The sequence below is a fragment of the Xiphophorus maculatus genome, chromosome 23, assembly GCF_002775205.1.
Source record: "Xiphophorus maculatus strain JP 163 A chromosome 23, X_maculatus-5.0-male, whole genome shotgun sequence".
Lineage (NCBI taxonomy): Eukaryota > Metazoa > Chordata > Actinopteri > Cyprinodontiformes > Poeciliidae > Xiphophorus > Xiphophorus maculatus.
The window spans coordinates 23,670,521-23,690,712 of record NC_036465.1 but is presented as its reverse complement, the minus strand read 5'-3'; the positions used below and the strand labels follow the sequence as shown (position 1 = coordinate 23,690,712).

Genomic DNA, 20,192 nt, shown 5'->3' with positions numbered 1-20,192 from the left:
AAAACGTGCTGCCCGTCATGGATTGGGTCTCCAGACTGAAAGCCCTGACGTACTTCATTCAATGTTACAATTTCCATCAGGAGTTACTGACCATTTGCAAGTCTTGTTAGTATAACAGCTATTTAGTGAAGAATTGTACAAATAATTCCTCAGTTTCGTCAGTTGAGTTCCTCAAAAGGTATTCATGTCTCGTCTAGATACAAAAACCGTAGAGAGGCAGCGGATTGGATGAAGAGAAATATTGACAATTCTGTCTGAGCGCACGGCAAAAACCTTCTGACCAATCAGAAGACACTTTGAACAGAGCTAGTTCATTCGGGTGACGGGAAAAAATTTTGGTCTACGCAAAATGTGAGTCGATTTTGGAACTTCGGATGAAGTCCTTTGGTAGTGCAGAGCAGGGCGTTGGGTTTGGGAATGACAGGGTCTTATTTAATTTAAATTAATTTATTTTTGCTTTTTGCAGTTGATGTAGTAATGCTTGCATCTTCAGGGCATGAACTTCAGCATGCACTTGAGCAGATCGGAGACGATTGCGAAGCGAGTGGGACCAGAGTCAACTCCTCCGAGGCCCTAAAAGCCCGACCGGAAAAAGGCAAATCCCACCATACAGTTCTACTGTGGAGAATTTTAATTATCTTGATGTCACGTTCACAAACGATCGGTCAGGAGATGAATAGATAACCCGAGGCCTCTTCTGCAAGAATGCGGGTACTGTTCTGGTTTAAAACAGCTGAGCTAAAGAGCTAAGCTCTCGTTTTGCCCATCAATCTATGCTCTCCCCCAGTGGTCATAAGACATGGATCATAACACAAAGAAAGGCATCTTGCAGATCAGCAGCTGAAATGTCCTTCTCGCAGGTCAGCTGGATTCAGAGACAAGATCTCTGCTGCATCTCTGCTTAAAAAAAAAAAAAATCAGTAGATTTGGTTCTGTTCGGGATGCCTCCTGGATCCTTCGAAGGTTTGCCAGGCAAGTCCCACTGGAGGAAGACCACAGGGTGGACCAAATACATGCTGGAGGGAGTATAAATCCCTTCAGGTCACTGCAGGGGCTGCACAGGATACACTAGAGAGAGCTGACGAGGAAGATTTCTGTGTTCCCCTACTGGACCTATTACCTCTGCAGCCCAATTTTGGAAAAGGAGATCACGGATGCATAAAAAAATAAAACTGTGAAAAGCAACTATCAATTTCATTTGATCAGGTTTCCAATAACTCACTCCATAAACCCAACAACTGGCCAATGGCCAGACTATTAAGAATAGATTAGCAGGTTCAATCTCTCTTGAAACTTTGTTGCATAACTTGTAGTTTATTGGGTCTGGACCAGCATAAGTTGCTTGCTTTAAAAGAAGAAAAAAACAAAACAAGGCATGTCTACCCCTGTGCCATAAACTAAAAGGCGGTTAATTAATGCGTGACACATGATGATTAAATGCATGACTTAATCCAGAATGTGTCATGAAACTGCTCATCCTCGACAGATGATTAAATCACTGACCTTTTGTGATTAATCTGCTGTTAACATCAGACTCTGACTCATGGAATGTAAATCTACAGCTATGTATGGCCAACATTTGAATAAATTTCACATCTGTCTCTCTGCTGCATTTGGTAGTTGGGAGGCAGTGCGGACGTCAACTCGCTCAGTGCCGGCGTCGCGACCCTCAGCGTGTGGACTGGGAAAACTGGGGATCAAAACAGCAACTGTCTGGGAAAAGAAACGCACCTTTCTCAGAAGCCGACCTCCGGCTGACCAGCTGTTGGACAAGAGAGCAAGAAACAACGCTGTGGTTACTGCTTCCTAATATTGAAATGCCCTTTGTTTTCTCTCAAAGATATGAAGGTAACTTTCAGTTATACAAAAGCAACGAACAACTGTGGCTCAAACGTCTGAATGAATGTGGCTCTATTGTAAAAAGTGCTTTAATTGCCCAAACCATGGCAGAGCAGATTTAAATGATGTATAAGCTGAGACAACCATTTGTCACTTTCAGTGCTGAACAGTGTCTGCTTGGAGCTTAGCTAAAAGGCTATTTCACTGGGAATTTTTTTTTTTTAATTTCTGAACATCCATACGTTTATCTTTATCTTCAACTGGTCAACCTGTTTGAGTTCTCACTAAAACCAGAAAGATAGAGCACATCATCCCAGTCCCAGCTCAGAGAATAGACTTCAAAATGTTAGTTAGTTAGTTAGTTAGTTAGTTAGTTAGTCTGGTCAGTTTGGCTATTTAAGAGCTCATGTAAAATGGTGGTAATTTGCTTTCACTTTTGAAAATATGTTCATGATAAATATAAACAAGTGTTTTTCAGTGTAGATACAAATCCGTACTGCTGCTGCACTGGTTATGGTCTCAAGCATAAACAGATTCGCTTTTGGCATTAAGCTAGAAAAACAAAAACCTTTAAAAGAGAATGCAGTTGGAGGAAAACATTTTTTTTGATTATTAGAGGAGCGGAGAAGAAAAGCCGAATATTAATTTTAAAGCAAACGTTAAGAGAATGCAAGGTCATACTGTTAATAAGCGTTGCATAACGTTAAGGAGTAATGGTTGCACATTACAGGAGCGGCTGCACAGCTGAGAATAAATCTTTTCTCGATCCTTTCCCACAGGTTGGATCTTCTCCCTGTCGCCTCAGTAATGCATTTGAAAGTAACCCACCCTCCCTAACCCCATCCTCCGCCGTTCTCTCCAGATAAATTGAGATGCTGCAGCCTTCTCGGGGAGCTTATTTCTCCCTTAGACTGTGGCCCACAGTGGAGTGGGCAGTGGGGTGGGGGTGCTGGGGAACGTCCTGAGATCACAGAGAGAGATTGAACCTGGCATCAGCGAGGCAAAAAGGCTCCAAGGGACCAATTGGAAATCAGGTGCTTTCTCACAAAATGCTGCAACACATGTATACACATGTGCACTCGCCCTCACATAGAAAAATGCGCTCTTCTCCTCTTTTTCTCGCTCTGCCTTACAAACACACATGTACACACACCCTCGATAGCGGGAGCCATCTATAGTCATTTATCTCACACTGGTAAATGTATCCATGTTCCTCGGTTCCCAATCTCCCTCCTCGGCCTTTCTATCTTCTCTCACACACACTCCCCAAAACAATCTCCTTCAATCACCACTTCTCTCAATTTCTTTGCCTCTCTCTCCCCCTCTTTATCTCTCCCTCCTCTACCGTAAACCCTTTCTTTCTACCCCCACTTCTCCGCCGACTTATATTTCTCTGCTATCTTCCCGCTCCCCCGATCGTCAATTTCTATCTCTCTCCGACTCTGCCAGTCATCCGAGCCCTAGAGTGCTCTTAGGTGATCAATCTTCATCCTCTCAGGGCTGTCAAAGTATTGGGTCAGGCCGCACGCACATACACACACCCACACACACGCACGCACGCTTTCACCACAACGAGTGGACATCAAATGCCAGGATTTACATATGATCACGACAGGGGGGCCAGTCTCAATCGCCGGGAGCACACATGCTTGGATGTAATCACACAGTAAACACAAACGCACTGAATCACATGGCAGTGGCTCCCTCACGCGAGCAGGTTGCTCATCATTTCCTATAGCTGCCGGTTGTAATGAGATGGAGGACGCCTACTGCCAGCGCAGGGTTGCTGTGACTTTTTGGCTCTGCGTTGCTGGCTCCGACCCAATCACAAGCTCCAGCAGCTCCAGACATTCCCTTCTCGTCCTCCGTCGCAGCCAGGACCACCGAGCGGCCGGGGCTCGATCCAGGCCGGAGGGCGGAGCTCTGGGCTCCATTCACAGCGGCAGGCTCCGAGCCAAGCCCAACGCCGCCACCTGAGCATGGACAAACACTGCCTCTGAGGGAGCACGGCCACTGTGAAGTGGGCAATTGTGTACACCCTCGGAAAGACAAAAAATAAATAAAAAAAAGTAATTCATACTTCAGTTTTGTTTCAGCAGAGGCCACTGAACTATTCCTGACAGCAGAAATGACAGATAAAACTGGAACTCCTCGCAAGATCCCGCCCGTCACCACGCACCCTCCCACATGGTGATATACAAATCTGTATCTAAAACTCTACTCCATTAGCTAGATGTCATCAGTCACTCTGTAATACATTTTTGTAACTGCTATCCGTTTTAATGCGCACCATTGACATCTATACTCACTTGTAAAACCCTGCCATCACTCCATTCACGCAGATTAATAAACTGGTACAAATTAATCTATAAAACTATCAATGGCAAAACCCCTCCATACCTTTGCCCTCTTATCAGTATTTCCAACGATACTCCCATTTTATGTTTTTATAAACTCATCACTCTGATGGACCTAAGAGTTCCTACATCCTGAGGCCGGTCCTCGTTTCATTTTGCGGCACCAAATGATTGGAACGACTTGCAAAAAATGGCTAGAGATCAGTACGTTCACATCCCAGTTAAAACCACAGCGTCCGATTAATGCAGCTGTTCTTGGAAACTGTTCATATGTGGATTATAATACATTTGGCCAGTATGAATATGGTTGTACTTTTATTTTTTTCTATGATGTATGATATTCTGTTGTATCATATTTTAACGCTTTCTGAACAGGTTGTTGTTGAAAATGAGAATTTATTTTCCATCAACATACCCGGTTAAATAAAATAAGTAAAAAAAAGAAAGAGAAAAAAAAGACAGAAAAAGTCTCCGAATGATTTGCGCGTCCCCACGGCAACGCGGGTCCTGATAAGCAACTGTGAGAATCGTTTTTTCTTTCCTAAAAGGTGTTCTTGTTCCGACACCGTGCCTCTTTGCCGATCAAGCATAACAACACACTGCTTCAGCACTGGCTGAGCTTTGGCCAGATATCAGTGTGGCTGAATTAAACATGGCCGGGCCTCATAAATACTGCAAGGGGCCAGCACTCGGGGGAGCTTATCTGGACCCATCAGAGCTGGAAGCTCCAGTGCCCAGCAGGAGAAACACAGCTATGCAGCTTGCAGAGCAAAAACGTTAAGAGGCGGGCGGCGAGCATGCTAGCAGGGAGGACGGCAGCGTCCCTCGAACTGCGTGCCTCATGAATAGTAATACCCCGCATGAATGCTCTGTTTGCCCAGTAAGTGTTCTTTGTACACTGGCAAAGGCACACGTGTAGCGTGTGTGAAAATGGTTTGTATTTCCTGCCAGCTCACTCCAGGTAGCATGCATAATGGCTTTGATATGCGTAGCTTTTTGTGTCAGGCTTTGTGACGGGGTAGAGAGTGCTTCCGAGCGACACACTCAGGAGTCACTTCCTTTTGTGATCCGGGGGGTTGCGTACGAGAGGTTCCTCTGTGAACAAAATTGGGTAAATAATCATTTAGAAATTTCCCTGTGGGGTGTTAGAAAGGAGAGCCAGGCCTTCTGGTTTCCCTCCTGACCCCCGAGTTCATATCATCGGTGCTGCAGCCACTTGTGATGGTTCTCACACCCGTTTACTTATTCACGTTTATGCACAGCATTTTGTCATGCTACGACAAAAAATGCTTATTTTCGAAATAATTGCATGTGATGGACCATGGGCGTCAGACTCATTTTCACTTCGATGTATCCCCAGGGAGCCGATTGTGGCAGAAGATTTTGATGAAACTAACAAACTGTTAAAGTATTATAGCTTTCACTGCATATTTCTTAAATTCAAGTGATATTTTTGTGGCCCTCTAGAATCATGAGGGCCAAGTAGTTAGTTGTTAATCCTCAACCTCATTCAAATTTGCTTAGCGCACAATTTTAAAGTTGCCATGTCCACAAATTCTCCCACCTGAGCTGTGGATCTCTGCAGCTCCTACAGAGTTACTTTGAGTGTCTTTGCCGGTTAGCTCTGTCCTTGCTCGGCCGGTTACTTTAAAAAGATACTGGGATTAAATGAACACAGGCTTTATGTACTAAAAGGTTTCTGAATTGACTGCACTTATTTTTTTTGCTAAGTACATCTGCACTTCTTTTTGTTGTTTTATTGCAGACATTACATTAACACTGGCAGTTGCAATATGACAACATGTGACAAAATTCAAGCACATTACTTTCCTTAAGAGCAGCACCGTTGTCAGGAACTGCCATATTACCGCAGTCCATCCGTTCCAAAGCTTGGGCCACGTTCTGAATAACTTTGCTCTCAGAGTTTTGTGATAACTTTGCAGCCTGGTGTTGTCTGGTGTGTTTTAAATGGTATGGATTTGTACCGCAGCTGACACGGAGTCTGCAGCTCCCTGCTTTGCATAGTTAGAAATTAATATTGACTGGAAAGTTCAAAGAAGAGCTTTCATCTTAATTGCGTCACACCTTTCAATTTTTTATCACACGGGCTCTGCTGGATTTTAAACGCTTTCTCCAAGACGTTGCAGAATACAAATTCACCTGTTCAATAAACCCGTTTGCGTGGTGCAAACTGCAAACTCATTTTAAGGCCCCCCCCCCCAAAAAAAGAAAAAAGTTAGCTTGCACTTAGAGAGCTAGTTCAGAAGGGTTCGGAGGAGACAGTGTTGCTATGAGGCCGTCTTGTTGCCAATTAGAGTTACAGTAGCTCTTATCTTTAACCCTCAGCAGTGTCTGCTAGAACCACATAGAGGTTTTTAAGTGTTCTTTGGCAGCATTTTGTTAAGTTTGGATGAAGAATTATAAAGCAGAATGTACTTGTTGAGCTAAAATGTCTTTAACCTTCAGTTTGTCACAACTTAATACCAGGAGTGGAGCCACACATCCAGCTCAAAAGTCCAGATTAGTTTTAGTTACATTTTGAGAAAAGTAGGATTTCCCTCTTTTGACAAAGAAAAGGAGTGGACTGATAAATCACAACTTATGCTTTGAAGACTCTGTAATGTCAAAATATTTTTGTCCAGTTTTGTCTGTACTGTATATTGCTGCTTTTAATGTTTGTTTAATTCTAAAGTGGTCCTAATAAATAGTAGGTTTATTCAGCTTAGGTTTGATGAGTCTAAGTAGTTCAGATCTTGAACTAAGGATGATAAAATGTGGTCCAGACTCATTACAAAAAAGGTGAAAAGGAAAAACACATTTTTGTCTGTGATTGATAGAAGGTGTCAGGTGTCAGCTCCGACCTTCATTATTGGCTGACGGTCAGTTGCTGCATTCTTACACTTTTTATTTTGTTTCCTTTTTTCCTACTGAGAACCTAAAATGCAGTCGGTAGAGGCATCAATGTTTTTGTTTCATAACATGCAGTCCTCATTAAAACTGTCAAAGTCAAAGGGCAGCTCAAACAATTCAATTCTCATTTCACCCTTATGTATTAATAAAGATGCACTAATCAATTTTTGTTGGGGGGCTTGGGGAGTGCTTTCAGACAACCAGTTTTGTAAATCTTCTGATTGCGATTTCCCTTTGCAAACTACAAGAATATATAAAAATAGATAAAAAAAACGTAGTTTTTTCCTTGTCTTCCCAGTGTCAGTGGTCTTTAATTATTTCCACGAGAAGCAGAGGAGGCACCACAGCATGTGTGTGACGAAGCAGATGCTGTGAAATCAGCCTTTACGTTCTCTACTTTAAGTCTCACTCTCTCTCGTTCTTTCACAGCCTCAGTGAACCGTAGGCGTCTCTAAACTTGTAGAGAAAGTTTTCTTTTTACATTTCTGCATTTACTGTGGTTTCATTTGTAAACACCTCCTCTAGGCTAACGTTTGCTAAAATTACAAACTTTTTTCTTTCACTCAGTGGCAGCATCCACACTGAAGAGTGTTGATGTCGGTGTGGGGTAGCAGTGGTTACATATCGTCACCCTCCTAAAATAATTGGCTTGTGTAATTTTTTTGCCAAATAAAATCTCCCTCTTTTTATTGCCAAAATTTAATTTAGGCTAAAAAAAAATTGCTTTTGGTAAAACAAAAAAATTACCGATATGGTGCTTTCACTGACTAGTAAATGATCAGATCTTTGAGTTTCTGACTGATCAGTTGGCATTTAAGTAAAAAAATAAGCTGAAATTCATCTGATCAACAGCCAGACAGGGTTGATTCCCCTGATATACTGACTGTTTTTAGCAAACTTTGCCCTGTCGGCTGCAAAAACCCCCCCAAAAAAACAGAAGAATAAAATAATACACATTGATCTTCCGACCTGGTTTCCAACGGGACGTTGCTGTTGAGCACCCAGCTGTCCTGTAGCTGGACCGACTCCGGGGTGGTGGGTCCATCTCCGGTGCCCGGAGCCGGGGCGTGAATGGGGTTCCGTCCCCCCCTCAGGGTGTTTCTGTTCAGGCTGTTTGCAGACTGGTGGGACAGGTTGTGGTGGTTGTGTGGAGGCGGCAGTGGAGGCTGCAGCGTGGACTGACTGTGGTGGTTGGAGGCCCCTGGAAGGCAGAAAAAAAATATATAAATAAAAAATGTTACCAGGATTCTGAATGAAATCCAGAGAGATTATATTCTCCAAACTGGACACGTGCAAAATTACAGCTGACCTGTTATTCTACAGGCGTTCATTCATGTAGGTGAAATATAAAACTCTCGGGCAAATTAACACCCAATTATGAAGTATTTTTCAACAATCATTCAGACAAGGTGTCATATTGTCAAAACAATCGCTAACTCACGCCGACAGACGATTGTAGCAACAAAGACACGTGAGAACTTGATCTCCTCCTATTTCCTTTCACAGTTTCGATACTCCATTCTTTTTTTTTATCCCCCCATCAACTCTTCCTCCCCCCTTTTCCTTTTATCCCCTCTTTTCCTGCCCGGCGTTTCTTTGTCACATCTTAGCGGACGCGTGCGTGTGAGTGTGTGTGAACAATATTAGAGCACTCAGCGCTGCATGCGCCCTCATCTCTTGCTCTCAGACTTGAGGGAACATGTCAGCTTGAATCCAATAGCGGCCCCCTCCAACAATGAGCTAATGGACTGTTGAGTGAGGGAGCTGAAAAACAAACCGGCATGACTCAGACAAGAACACCCATTCACACATCACCTTTCTCCCTTTTCCCTCTCGCTAAAGCGGCGGCGGGGCGGGGCGGGGCGGGGGCTTGGGGAGGTTTGTGCCCATCTCCATTGTGTGTGTGTGGTTTGCTCAGGAAAATCAATAAACCACATACTATACAGTATAAGAGGCAGCCCGACACAATTGCCTCACTTCACAGGCTCTAGCGAGCGTTTTGTTTATGCGCTCGGACTCGGAGCACAGCTGGCCTGAATTAGCTTAAAATGTACGCCATTAAAAAGGCCCCTAAAGAGAGCAACTCCAGCACAGGGTTCCTACGCGCCTGATATCGAAGTTCTGATGTTTCACGCCAGAAATCTTCACTCTGGGTCGTTTCTTAAAGTATAAACACAAAATTTGTTTATATTTTCTCGGCCGTTAGTCTGTAGATGTGTAACATGGGAAAGTACTGACTTTAAAGGAAGGAAGGAAATATTAGGAGGATGGATGGATGATAGATGGATGGACAGACGGTTGGACAGATGGATGATTGGATGTATGAATGCATGGATAGATGGATGGACAGAGGGATCCATCAAACGATGGATTGATGGATGGATGTAGAACTAACAGAGAACTTCGAAATAGAATTATATAGAAAATAAAATCTGGATATACATATTTTTTAAAATATATATTAAAAACAATCCTCTTCATCCACATTCATCTAGAAATGTAAACAGACAAATGTCTAATTCCAAACTTTCTCCACACATTTCCAGACTGAAATGGAAAACAAATCAAAAGTCTCCTGCTGGATGTTCACCTCATGAAAATTTGCACAAAAATTCCCAAAGATTTTCCTTCCTCTGCTCAGGCTCGACTTTCCTACCACGCTCGAGGAAATGCGACCCGCTACAGTTTGCACAAACTTGTTGACAGCAAACAGACAGACTTAGAAATGAGCCTGCGAAACATACTCTGTCACGGCACCGCCTGAGCGAAAGGGAGGAGGGGTGGAGGGAAACCAAAAAGAAAAGAAAGAAAAAAGTGTCATAACAAAGTGTCCATGCTTTTACTTCACTGCTGTCTGAACAGAAATGTTACATTATTGGAAAAAACACACAGAGTTATTGATGTTGCAGCTGGCGTTCAATCCTGGCTCCGCAACACAGTTTTCTTTGTCTTTCAGCAACTCTACATGTTGCACTTTCATCATCTTCTTGCACTTCTAAACGTGGAATACATCACAATGACTGTTTGTTTGCACATTGCCTCTCTTGTACTGATCACAGATCCGAGTAAGCGCGCATATGCCGACATACATGTGCGGCGAAGACAACCGAAGCGGCTGCTTCGTCAACCTGCGAGATCACACTTGCCCTCCATTTCTCATCTCCTCTGGAATTAGACACGAAAAGGAACGCTGTGTGAGAGGAAGAGAGACGTGCGGATGTGTTGCATTCTCCCGAACGCCCTTCTGCTTGGATTTCGCGAGGCTTTCAAAGAGGCAGAAAGGGCGGCGTCTTTGCAAACCCCCATGAGTGTTCAGTCCCACCGAGGAAATAAACTTGAGATTTAAATGGGATTGAGAAAAGTATCCACACCTCTTTTAAATTTTTCACATTTTTTCCCATAACATTTTGTTTAAATTTTGAGGGTTTTTTTTAGCTAGATTAACACAACACAGCGCCTCAAGCTCAGTTATAAAGCAAAGCACATTTATTTTTCACCGATACAGAGTTGAGTATTTACTGAGAAACGTTTAGGAAAAAGAACTTTACTTTTACTCAATTTCATTATGGAGTATTTTTTTACTTGAATAATCATTTCTGGTTACTCTAAATGTTTTAACGAAAAATTCAACAGACACACCTGCGGTTTTTGTTAGTTTTATTTTGAAATAAATTGATTTGGAATGGGTTTTTTTTCTTTCGTCATTTTGTAATTATGCTTTTTGTACGAGTTATTAAAATACCAAAATTTGGTTCATCTGGCGATGTAGTCTTTAAATGTTGAATGATTGATGTTTTCATCAGGTACTCTGTACTCGAGTAGACGTTTTACCAAATATGTTTTACTCCTGTTCGAGTATTTTCTTGGGCAGCTACTTTTTGCTTTTACTCGAGTTAAAATTTGTTAAAGTAGTGCTGTTCTGAGTAAAATGTTTGGGTACTCTACCCACCTCAGGTCTGATATAACATCAAAAATAAAACTTTCCTGTTTTAGATTAGTTTGGATAACAAAAATTGTTTCTATTTGCTAAAAATTGAGAGCAATAAAACAGAAATGCACACCACTTTTATTAATAACTAGCAGACTTATCGGAAACACTTTATTTGAAGGGGTGTGCATAACACTGACCTGACACTGTCATAAACATAACATAGCACACACGTTATGAACATGAATGACTCTTCATAAATGTTTATGACTGTTGTCATGAAGTGTCATTCCATCAATAATGTCACTTTTAATGCAAAGGTCCACTAAAAGTTGCATCAGAAGTTCATCAAAAGTGTAAACTTTGCATTATTTAGTAAGTAATGACACTTTCAGTGCAAAGTTTTAATGCAACACTTGCATTAAAAGCCAATTAAAAGTATCAACTTTGTATTAAAAGCATCATTATTTACCAAATGACACTTCTTGACAACAATCGCAGACATTCATGAAGACTCATAACAGGTGTCATGTTTGTCACAGTCTCATGTCAGTCTTATTTACAACCCTTCAAATGAAGTGTTACCCACTTATCTTTCACTGCGTGACCTGTTGGTTTGTGTATCCTTCCACAAGCTTCTCATTATACTTTGATAAGTATAATGACTCACTGTAGTCATTACAATGTAGGCTCATTGTAGAATAATGAGTCTACAAATCATTATTCCTGATTTGTAGACTTTCTTGCATATGCCTTTTCACCTCTTCCCATGAACTTTATGTTGGACTAAGATCGGTCACTCGAATACATTCAGTCACGTTGTACCCAATTTGAAATCACGATAAGGGTCACCGTCCATTTTGAAGACCCATCTGCACCCAAGATTAAATTTCCTTGCTGATGTCTTCAGATTTGTTTCTCGATCTCATCTATTTTACATAACCCACCAGACAGCACAGCAGCAAAACATGACGCAGCCGCCTCCATGTTTCTCAGATGGTGGTCTGCAGCCATTATGGTTAAACACTTCCATTTTTAGTCTCATTAAACCAGAGAATATGTATTCAAAATTAATTTGTAAACTGCAGTCCAGCGTTGGCGTAACAGCTTCTTCCTTTCTGAGCGGCTTTTCAGTTCAAGCTGTTGCAGGGCTAGTTTTACTGTAAGTAGAGACATTCTGACAGCTTCAGCCAAGCATCCTCAGCACACATTTACTCTGACTAAATCCAGTGTGGGTCAAATCTGTACCACCTTGTCTTGTCCTGTCATAGAAAATCTCAATAAAGAGCATCGAAGTTTGCGACAACATATGGAAAACGTTTGCAGGCATTGCAGTTCTTCATGTTCTAATGAGCCTCTTCCCCATTTTTCTCCTTTAACAGTATTTAGAGTAGATGGGGAGGCGAGGTGGGGGCAGCGAGCTCCCACTGGTACTGCAGCTGCACTGGAAACCAGTTTACAACATGACCTGATTCCTCCGCGGCACCACTGGGACTCAGGTGACACCAAACACGGCCAGTGAAGAACAGATGTGGGTGAAAGGAGAGAAGAGGGGAAGACGAATGGAAGACAAAAGAGAGAGAGCGAGAGAGACGGGGAACTGACCTCTGCTCTGCAAGAGAGTCCCAAAACATCTGTCTGAACATGCAAAGATCCCCGTGGGAGAAAGCGATCCAGGCCCATGCGTGCACACGCGTCCCGTCGCGTGAACATACCTGCAGCCGAAAACACCTGCGAGGAGAAGCTCCGTCTCCTGCATCATGGATGCGGAGACAGAGCCAACTGACAGATGCTGTAAATTTTTACACCTTGTTGTGCCCTCCTTCCGCTCCTCCTCCCCGTAAACTCGTCATTTCTTCACGGGGGAATTGCTTCCCTCCCTTTCATCTCGCTTTTATTTGCATTTTGTTTGTGTCCTCCGTTGAGATCTGAAGCCATTTTGGGATGAACCTAGTTTGTTTGAAGCCTTTTAAAAATAAACCTGACTTGACTTCAGCTCGAGCGCGACGCCTCAATAAATGCGAAGTGCAGCGGCTCCCGCTACGTCCCATTTCCATAAATACATTTGTTTTAGTAACAATGCGCGCAACAGCAGCGACAACAACAACAAAAAAAGCTGCCTGGGAAAAGCTCGCACACACTCACACACCTGCAGGCGTGGAATCAGCAGACCGTCGCACGCAAAGGCCCTCATCCACTCACTGCCACAATTCAAATTGCTTAAAAATGGAATGCCTTTCCTTTTTTGGTTTTTTTACTTTCATGTCATTTTAAACATGTTTCTGTAAACAAGTAATTTACTGCTGTTTACTCATGAACATTTTGGCACTTTTTGACCACAAACCAGAATGGGTTTCCTCGAGATTTTAAATACAAATCCAGAAGAGTTTAGTTTTTTAAGTGAAAGAAAAATTACAGTTTTTAAATATCTGAAAACGAGTCAGCTCACCTCAGTTAACACAGCAAAGCCACAATTTTCTACAATCACAAATGTAATTCCTGTGTTTTTCCCCCCCTTTTACCATTTGTGCACTTGTAGGAATGTATATTTTTTTAAAGTTTTGCCATGGATTCTTAATTGGATTTAGGTTTGACCCGTTCAAACATACGAACATCCATCGATCGAACACAACCCTCAGTAACATTCCCGATTGTCCCATCTGAGTTGCGGATCTCTGCAACTCCTCCAAAGCTACCATGGATCAGCTGACTAATACTCTCCCTCCTGGCCTGTTAGCTTAACTATAAGTGTGTGTGCTTCAAGCAGCTGCTCAGTTTGCTTCTGTCTTGGGCCGACTATGGTAGGGAACTGCACTGCTTTAGTATTTCCGAGTGGAGAAACTTTATCTATCAAGTTCTGTAACAGAAAAATGAAACTTGCTGACACACACACACACACACACACACACACACACACACACACAAAAACCCCAAGTTCAATTATGCATGCATCAAAAATCCTGCAGAGGCTAAATAATGAATGAAGAAAGGAAGTCCTACTGTTATTTACTTCATAACAACAGAACCCTGCTACACAGATAAACAGATAAAGTAATAGTATCTCTTTTTTTCTTACCGTTGAAGAACTTCAAAAATAGATCAAATATCTTATTCGGTGTTTAGTGGAAGCATAACTTTTCTTTTGAGTGCTCTAAAATGTGTATTTAATATTATTTCAGCAGGAAAAAAATGTATGTCAAGAATTTTTTTTTTTTAAATGTATCTGTAACAAAAAATAAATAAAACCTTTGGGCTTGCCGGAGGAATCACAAACATACTGAAGTCGTAAAGGCAGATGGTTTCATACAGCGCTCGCTGACAGGCCCCTGAATAAAAACCGCAGCTCTTTTGGCCCCGGAACTGAACCAGGACTCTGTCGGACGAGCTGACTGACTGGCGCAGTTCAAGCCGCGGGCGGGCTAATGGGAACACCGTGGAACCCGGTTTGATAAAACACCAAGTGTGCAACAAGGAAATTGAGCAATTAGCGAGCAGCCAAGCAGATCGCATTTTATTTCATTCCTGGTTTATCTCTCTTTCTTCTCTTGTGCAAAGCAAACTCTGGTCGTGAAAAGGGAAGAAGAAGAAAACGATTCTCTGTTTTTGTTGTCACCTTTTGTTGGGGGGGGGGGGGGAAGAGAGAAGCGAAGAGCCGCCGCTGAAGCCTGACCCACTTTATTCGGTCCAAGGTCTCCCCAGCGACTGGGGAGGAAGAAGAAGAGGAGGAGAAAGGAGAGACTATATAGCAAGTGAGCCGGTGCGTTTGGCTCAGGCTAATCCCTGGAAGTCCATTATTCTCGCCAATTCGACGAAGCGCCTCGCCTCGCCCGGCGGAGGAGCATTAGCCTTCCGGCTAACCTGCCTCCCCGTGAAAACCCCCACTTGCCCACAGACACACACTTTCAGTGCGAGGCTCGCCACACCATATTAATCTCACAGTGTGCGCCTGTGTCTGCATGCAAGTGTGTGGCCAGCTGGCAGCGGGAAGCAACCGAGGCAGTTTGTTTTGCAGCCCTGGATGAGCAAACTGTTTATTGACATTTTCTGTGGTTAACAGAGAGAAGTCACAGAGCATGGATGCATGTGTGTGTGGGTGTGTGTGTGTGCACAAAAACGCCCATTCAGCAGATATAAAGCAACCGCTCTTCCCTCCATCCCAACTTTCTGTAGTTCTTCAGGAGAAAGACAAAAAAAAAAAAAAACTGCAGCCTTCATTGTTTCCGCCATGCACCTTCCCTCCCTGCTTTTTTGCTATGCAGCCTGTGTTTAAAGGTGGTATATTCCCATGTGCCGCTGCTTCCTGTGTCCTCTGTCAGAGAATGTCACACGCTCCTCATTTGTCATTCTTCTCAGAGCTCACAGGATGAGCAGGGAAGGAGAGCTTGAGGTGAAAACTCAGAAACTCGTACGTGCTGACAAAAGGGGTTTATTTGTCACATGGATTTTTCTTTACTTTTTTTTTTGGGCTTTATCCTAAACAGACGAATGAGCTCATATTAACATACAGGCATGAAAAGAAAGATGGAGCCAAAGACATACATTTACACATGTACACACACACACCAGTATACATACACAACCGCCTCTGCCTTGGCTAGTCATCTTTGTCTAATTAGGAGGCAATAATCCGCTAGAGAAGAGTCATCAAATTCAGCCAAAAACAAACACTCCATGAGCACGCACACACACACACACACACACACAAAATTGCATGTTTGCATTTCGACCCCCCCCACCGCACACGCATGCATGCATGCAGCATTTCCACACATCCCACCGTTATGCAAATGTCACCCTTACATAAGCGCCATTAAGAAGAACACCATTAGGCAGAAGAAGCAGAGGATTGTGTCTTTGTTTTCCTTTGTTTCTGCAGATTTGTTTCAACAAAGCCATTAAACATTCATCGCTTCTGCAGCGACTTGAGGTGGCTTCCCTGGCAAGCCAGATAGCTAGCCACTTCAGAAGAGGCACGGAGTTAAAAATAGCCGCGTGTTCCCCATGCATAATGAATGGCCAGAGACTGCGCTAACGCGGGCTCTTTCCAGGAGCGATCTGCCACGCTCCGCTTGGCCGTCTCTGCGCCCCCGAAGCCCCCCCACCACCACCCCGCCACCTACGCAGGCGTTCCGAGGAGGATGCCGTTCCCAGACAGGTGCTCCGAGCCAGACAGTATTCCCACGTAAACACCCACGGACCAGTTCCCAGACGACAACGACGTTCTGTTCCCGTTCGCTCTGACACGCTTCGCTGGAAACACAAGTAGGGTTTGTCCACCTGTTAGCTTAGGTAATGGCGGACCGCTTTAGTGGAACACACATGTGCAAACAGCATGCGCCTTCCTGAGGATTATCTCGCTGTGGTCAGTTTCTGCCTGGCTTGGTAAGGCTCATTTCCTGCCCAGCATCCCCTCTCCCCGTGGGGCAACGGCTAACACACACACGCACACCCACACACACACACAGGCGCTTTTGCAGCACGTGCAGACGCCGTTTTCTAGGTGTGTGTTTTTCCTCTTCGCGCCACCCATCTCTCCAACCCCCCATCACCGCCTCTGCTTACATGCCCAGGGTGTGCTTATGTAGTGCCAGACCGCCACTCTAAACTCATTTAGGTCGATTTTAATGGATGCCCAAAGCCAAGAACTTTCTCCACACCCATTAGATCTGCAGCAGTCCTGTCTGGGAAACACGGCAATTTGCAATTTCATCTTAATGTTGCTCTCCCTCCAACCAAATATCGCTCCTTCACTCTCTAAGCTCTCATCAGTTAACTCTCTTTTTTTCCCTTTCCATTTCTTCTCCACATCTTCGACTTCCTATGCATCTCCTTTTCAGTCACTTTCTCCGCCTGTTTTTCTTTTTTTTGCCGCCGTGCTTCGGATGCCTCTCGTCTCGCTCTCCTTCTGTTGCTTTTTTTCTTCTTCTTCTCTTCTCTCCTCCATGCGAGATGTCTCATTAAACAGCTTCAAAAGTCAAAGTTTGACTTTCTCTATCTCTGCTCCCATTTGCCTCTTTGTGGCTCCTTTTCGTGCTTCTCTATAAGTTTTTTTCTTTCTTTCTTTTTCTTCTTCTTTTCCTTTCGCTCGCCGGCTGCGCGTACGTGCTGAAAGAAGCGCCCCAGAACACAAAGTGTGGGTGTACGCGAACAGGAGCGAGAGGAAGAGAGACTGAGGCCTGCGAGCCTCACTCTCCCACTTTGCCAGTGTCTGCCATTAGGGTGTCAGTGGCAGAGTGAATTTATTTGCTGTGCGGTTACTGGGCTAATGATTGATGTTGCCCCAGCAAACAGTAAACCAATTAGAAGGCTGATGTAACGTCATTTTAAAAGCCTCCTAATCACGTTGCTCTTGAACCTGGGACCCGGGCCTTCCCTAATGAAGATTTATACTGGATCAAAGGAGAGCCTAACGCCATTAACAATAGATTGTATTCCACCAAAAATCACATTAGGACTTCTCTGCCCGCCCCGCTCCCTCCCATCAGGCCTCTGCTAAATATATCTGCTGATTACAAGTGCAGATGCACAGAGGGACGGAGCAACGATGGCGAGGAACGGGAAAGGGGAGGCGGAGAGCCCGAAAGTTGGCCCCCGCAATTTGTTTAGGATAAACGCTCGTAATGACGAATGAAGTCGTCGCTGCGGATGTTTTGCCCGTGCGTTTGAGCGTGCCAGGCAGGAAAACCGTGGCAAGGCGCCGATACGCCTGGAACTACCAGCAAGATCTAGTCTGGTGACGAACTGAAACACTCTGAGCCAGGGAAAGTAACTAGTTTGTCTCTGCAACGCTGATCCTCCTCCCGGCGCTTAGAATTCATCATCCCCTTACCTTTCGCTTTCTGATGGATTATTAATGTCATATGCAAAATAAGGACAAGCACACCAGCTCACTGGCGTCTGTATAATGCTGCGGAGCGGGAGGGTTGCCTTACCTTGCATCATTATTTTCTCAGGTGATGGTTTTAAAAGGTGGCAGGGCGACATTTTAAAAAGGCAATACCTTTAAAAGTCAACTAGTTTTTGTTTAGAGTTGTCATAAGAGACATGCAAAAGGCCAAGGCAAATATCAGCAAATATTCAGGATATTTTTTTTTTCAAAAGTTTTTTTTCTTTTTCCAAATCTAAATACTGTTTTCAGTTAATGCATTTTGGGGGTGCTGTGGAGGCGCAGGGGTTAAGCACAACCCACAAATGGAGGCCTTAGTCCTCGACGCGGCTGTCGCAGGTTCGATTCCCGGCATCTCTTCCACCTTCTCTCAATACTCGCTGTCCTGTCAATTCACTGTCAAATAAAGGCCACTACAGTCAATAAAACCTTAAAAAAAACAACAACAAGGCATTTCATTCAACGTACTGCTTGGTTACGTAAGTTTGGTGTCCAAACATTTTTTTCATGGCCATATCATAATACATTGTACAGTATATTTTTGTACCATTCAACAGTAAACCAAGCATGCAATATTATAATTAAAGAAATAAAGTGGTCATATTTTTGTGTCATGTATATATCATTGCATCCAAAACTTGCTGTTAATAAAAGAACGGCATCCAGTTCAATTCTTTTGGGATCAATAAAAAAAAAGAAGTAAAAAAAACTAATCTATTCTTAGCAATAAGATCAGGATTTGGGTCACCCCGTCTTTAAAAACCCTTTCTGCATTCAGCAGAGTATAATAAATTAATTAAAAGCTGATATTGGTGCAGAAATGTCTGCTTTTGAGTAAAAGTCTCTACGTAAATATAGATGAGGCCTCATTTACTATGAAATTTAAAAGAGCACAAAGTGTGGTTCTTACAGGACAACTACTTTGTGTTGTGCCTTACAGTTTACATCATGAAGAAGTTTTTAGTGTCAATAAAATTAATTTAATTAAACATAATAAAGTCTCCATCTGATTCATCCACCCGTGCCGCATTTCTTAGCTTTGCAAATACAATAAATACAAATTTACAGCGATACACTGGGCATGAAGAATGTTTTCCAACTGCAAACTTTAATAAGTTTAGCTTGAAGGCCAAATTCAACTCAGAATTAAAAAAAAAAAATCCACATATTACATGTACAGTTATTCATCTTGTGGGTTGTTTTTATGCAGCCCACTACATTGGCAACATTCGTGCAAAACATTTGTCATCCAAACCAGTTTGGTTGTTGTGTTAAATCAACCCAGAGCTGGATTTGATCTGATGCTCCATCCACAGGCACTTTCTGGAAACTTTATGGTAGGAGTCCTAATGTGAAATGTGAGAACTTGAAAAATGTTCACCGACTGAACTTAGAATTGGTTAGATGAACACAATAAACAGCATAGTTTCAAGTGACATCACGACTCCTCAGTTTCACACTCCGGTGTTGTATTGTACTTCACACATTCACATTTAAATCAAACCCTAGTTTGTGTGGGTCAAGAACCTGCCATGGGATTTAGCAGCTCTAGCACAAATGTCATCTTCTCTTCCTCTTCATCTTCCTAACTAAAGTGTTCTTCTGCTTTTGCCTGGACCTACATTGTAAAACCGCTCAACTGTGACGCCATTGTCTTCTCTGGTGCTTGTGTTGCTGAAAGATTGTTCTGAAAACATCTTGACTGAAGTCTACCGATATTTGAGTAAAACCTACTTCAACACATTTATTTTCTAAACAATGCAAACAGCATTCTGTTGGATTTCGAGCATTTCAAACATATGCTCCCATTAGCAGAATGCAAATAAAAGCAGTTAAGCTATTAAAGCAAGGATTAGCATGTTTTTTTTTTTTTCTTTTTGCAGAACGGAGGTACAATGTAAGGACAGAGGATTAGGATTGGCTATGAATGCAAACACAAAACATATGGACAGGTAAAGAGAAATGTGGTGGATTGGAGCACTGGCTTACCCGTGGAGGCGGACTGAGCCCGGAGCAGGTACGAGTCATCTCGGTGGGGCTCCAGGTGGGAGTGGGTGGAGTTTTTCTCCAGCAGGGGAACCTGGCATTCCCTGATGGGTGGGGACGGACCGGGGGAGGGGTGATGAGGGGCAGACGAGGAGGACGGGAGGGACGGTGGGAGCAGGGTGGAGGAGGAGGTTGGAGGGAGTGGGCGACCTGGAGGGTGGAGGGGACAGGAAGAGAGGAAGATGTTAGACAAACCAGATGACTGACTGAGTGATACGAGGGTCAG

The 20,192-nt window shown here is 43.3% G+C and overlaps 1 protein-coding gene across 6 annotated transcripts in view; it reads right to left on the bottom strand.

The window, feature by feature from the left end:
- Positions 1-20,192, bottom strand: part of tenm2 (teneurin transmembrane protein 2) — a 282,223-nt gene that overhangs the window by 70,787 nt on the left and 191,244 nt on the right. For 4 of the 6 annotated variants that reach the window (XM_023328525.1, XM_023328527.1, XM_023328526.1 and 1 more), the window contains 2 exons: positions 19,910-20,116; positions 8,076-8,307 (listed from right to left, as the gene is read on the bottom strand). In XM_023328525.1, the coding sequence (XP_023184293.1) occupies positions 8,076-8,307; positions 19,910-20,116 (439 nt within the window). The remainder of the gene's footprint in view (positions 1-8,075; positions 8,308-19,909; positions 20,117-20,192) is intronic. The other 2 variants (XM_023328528.1, XM_023328530.1) reach the window with 1 other exon arrangement.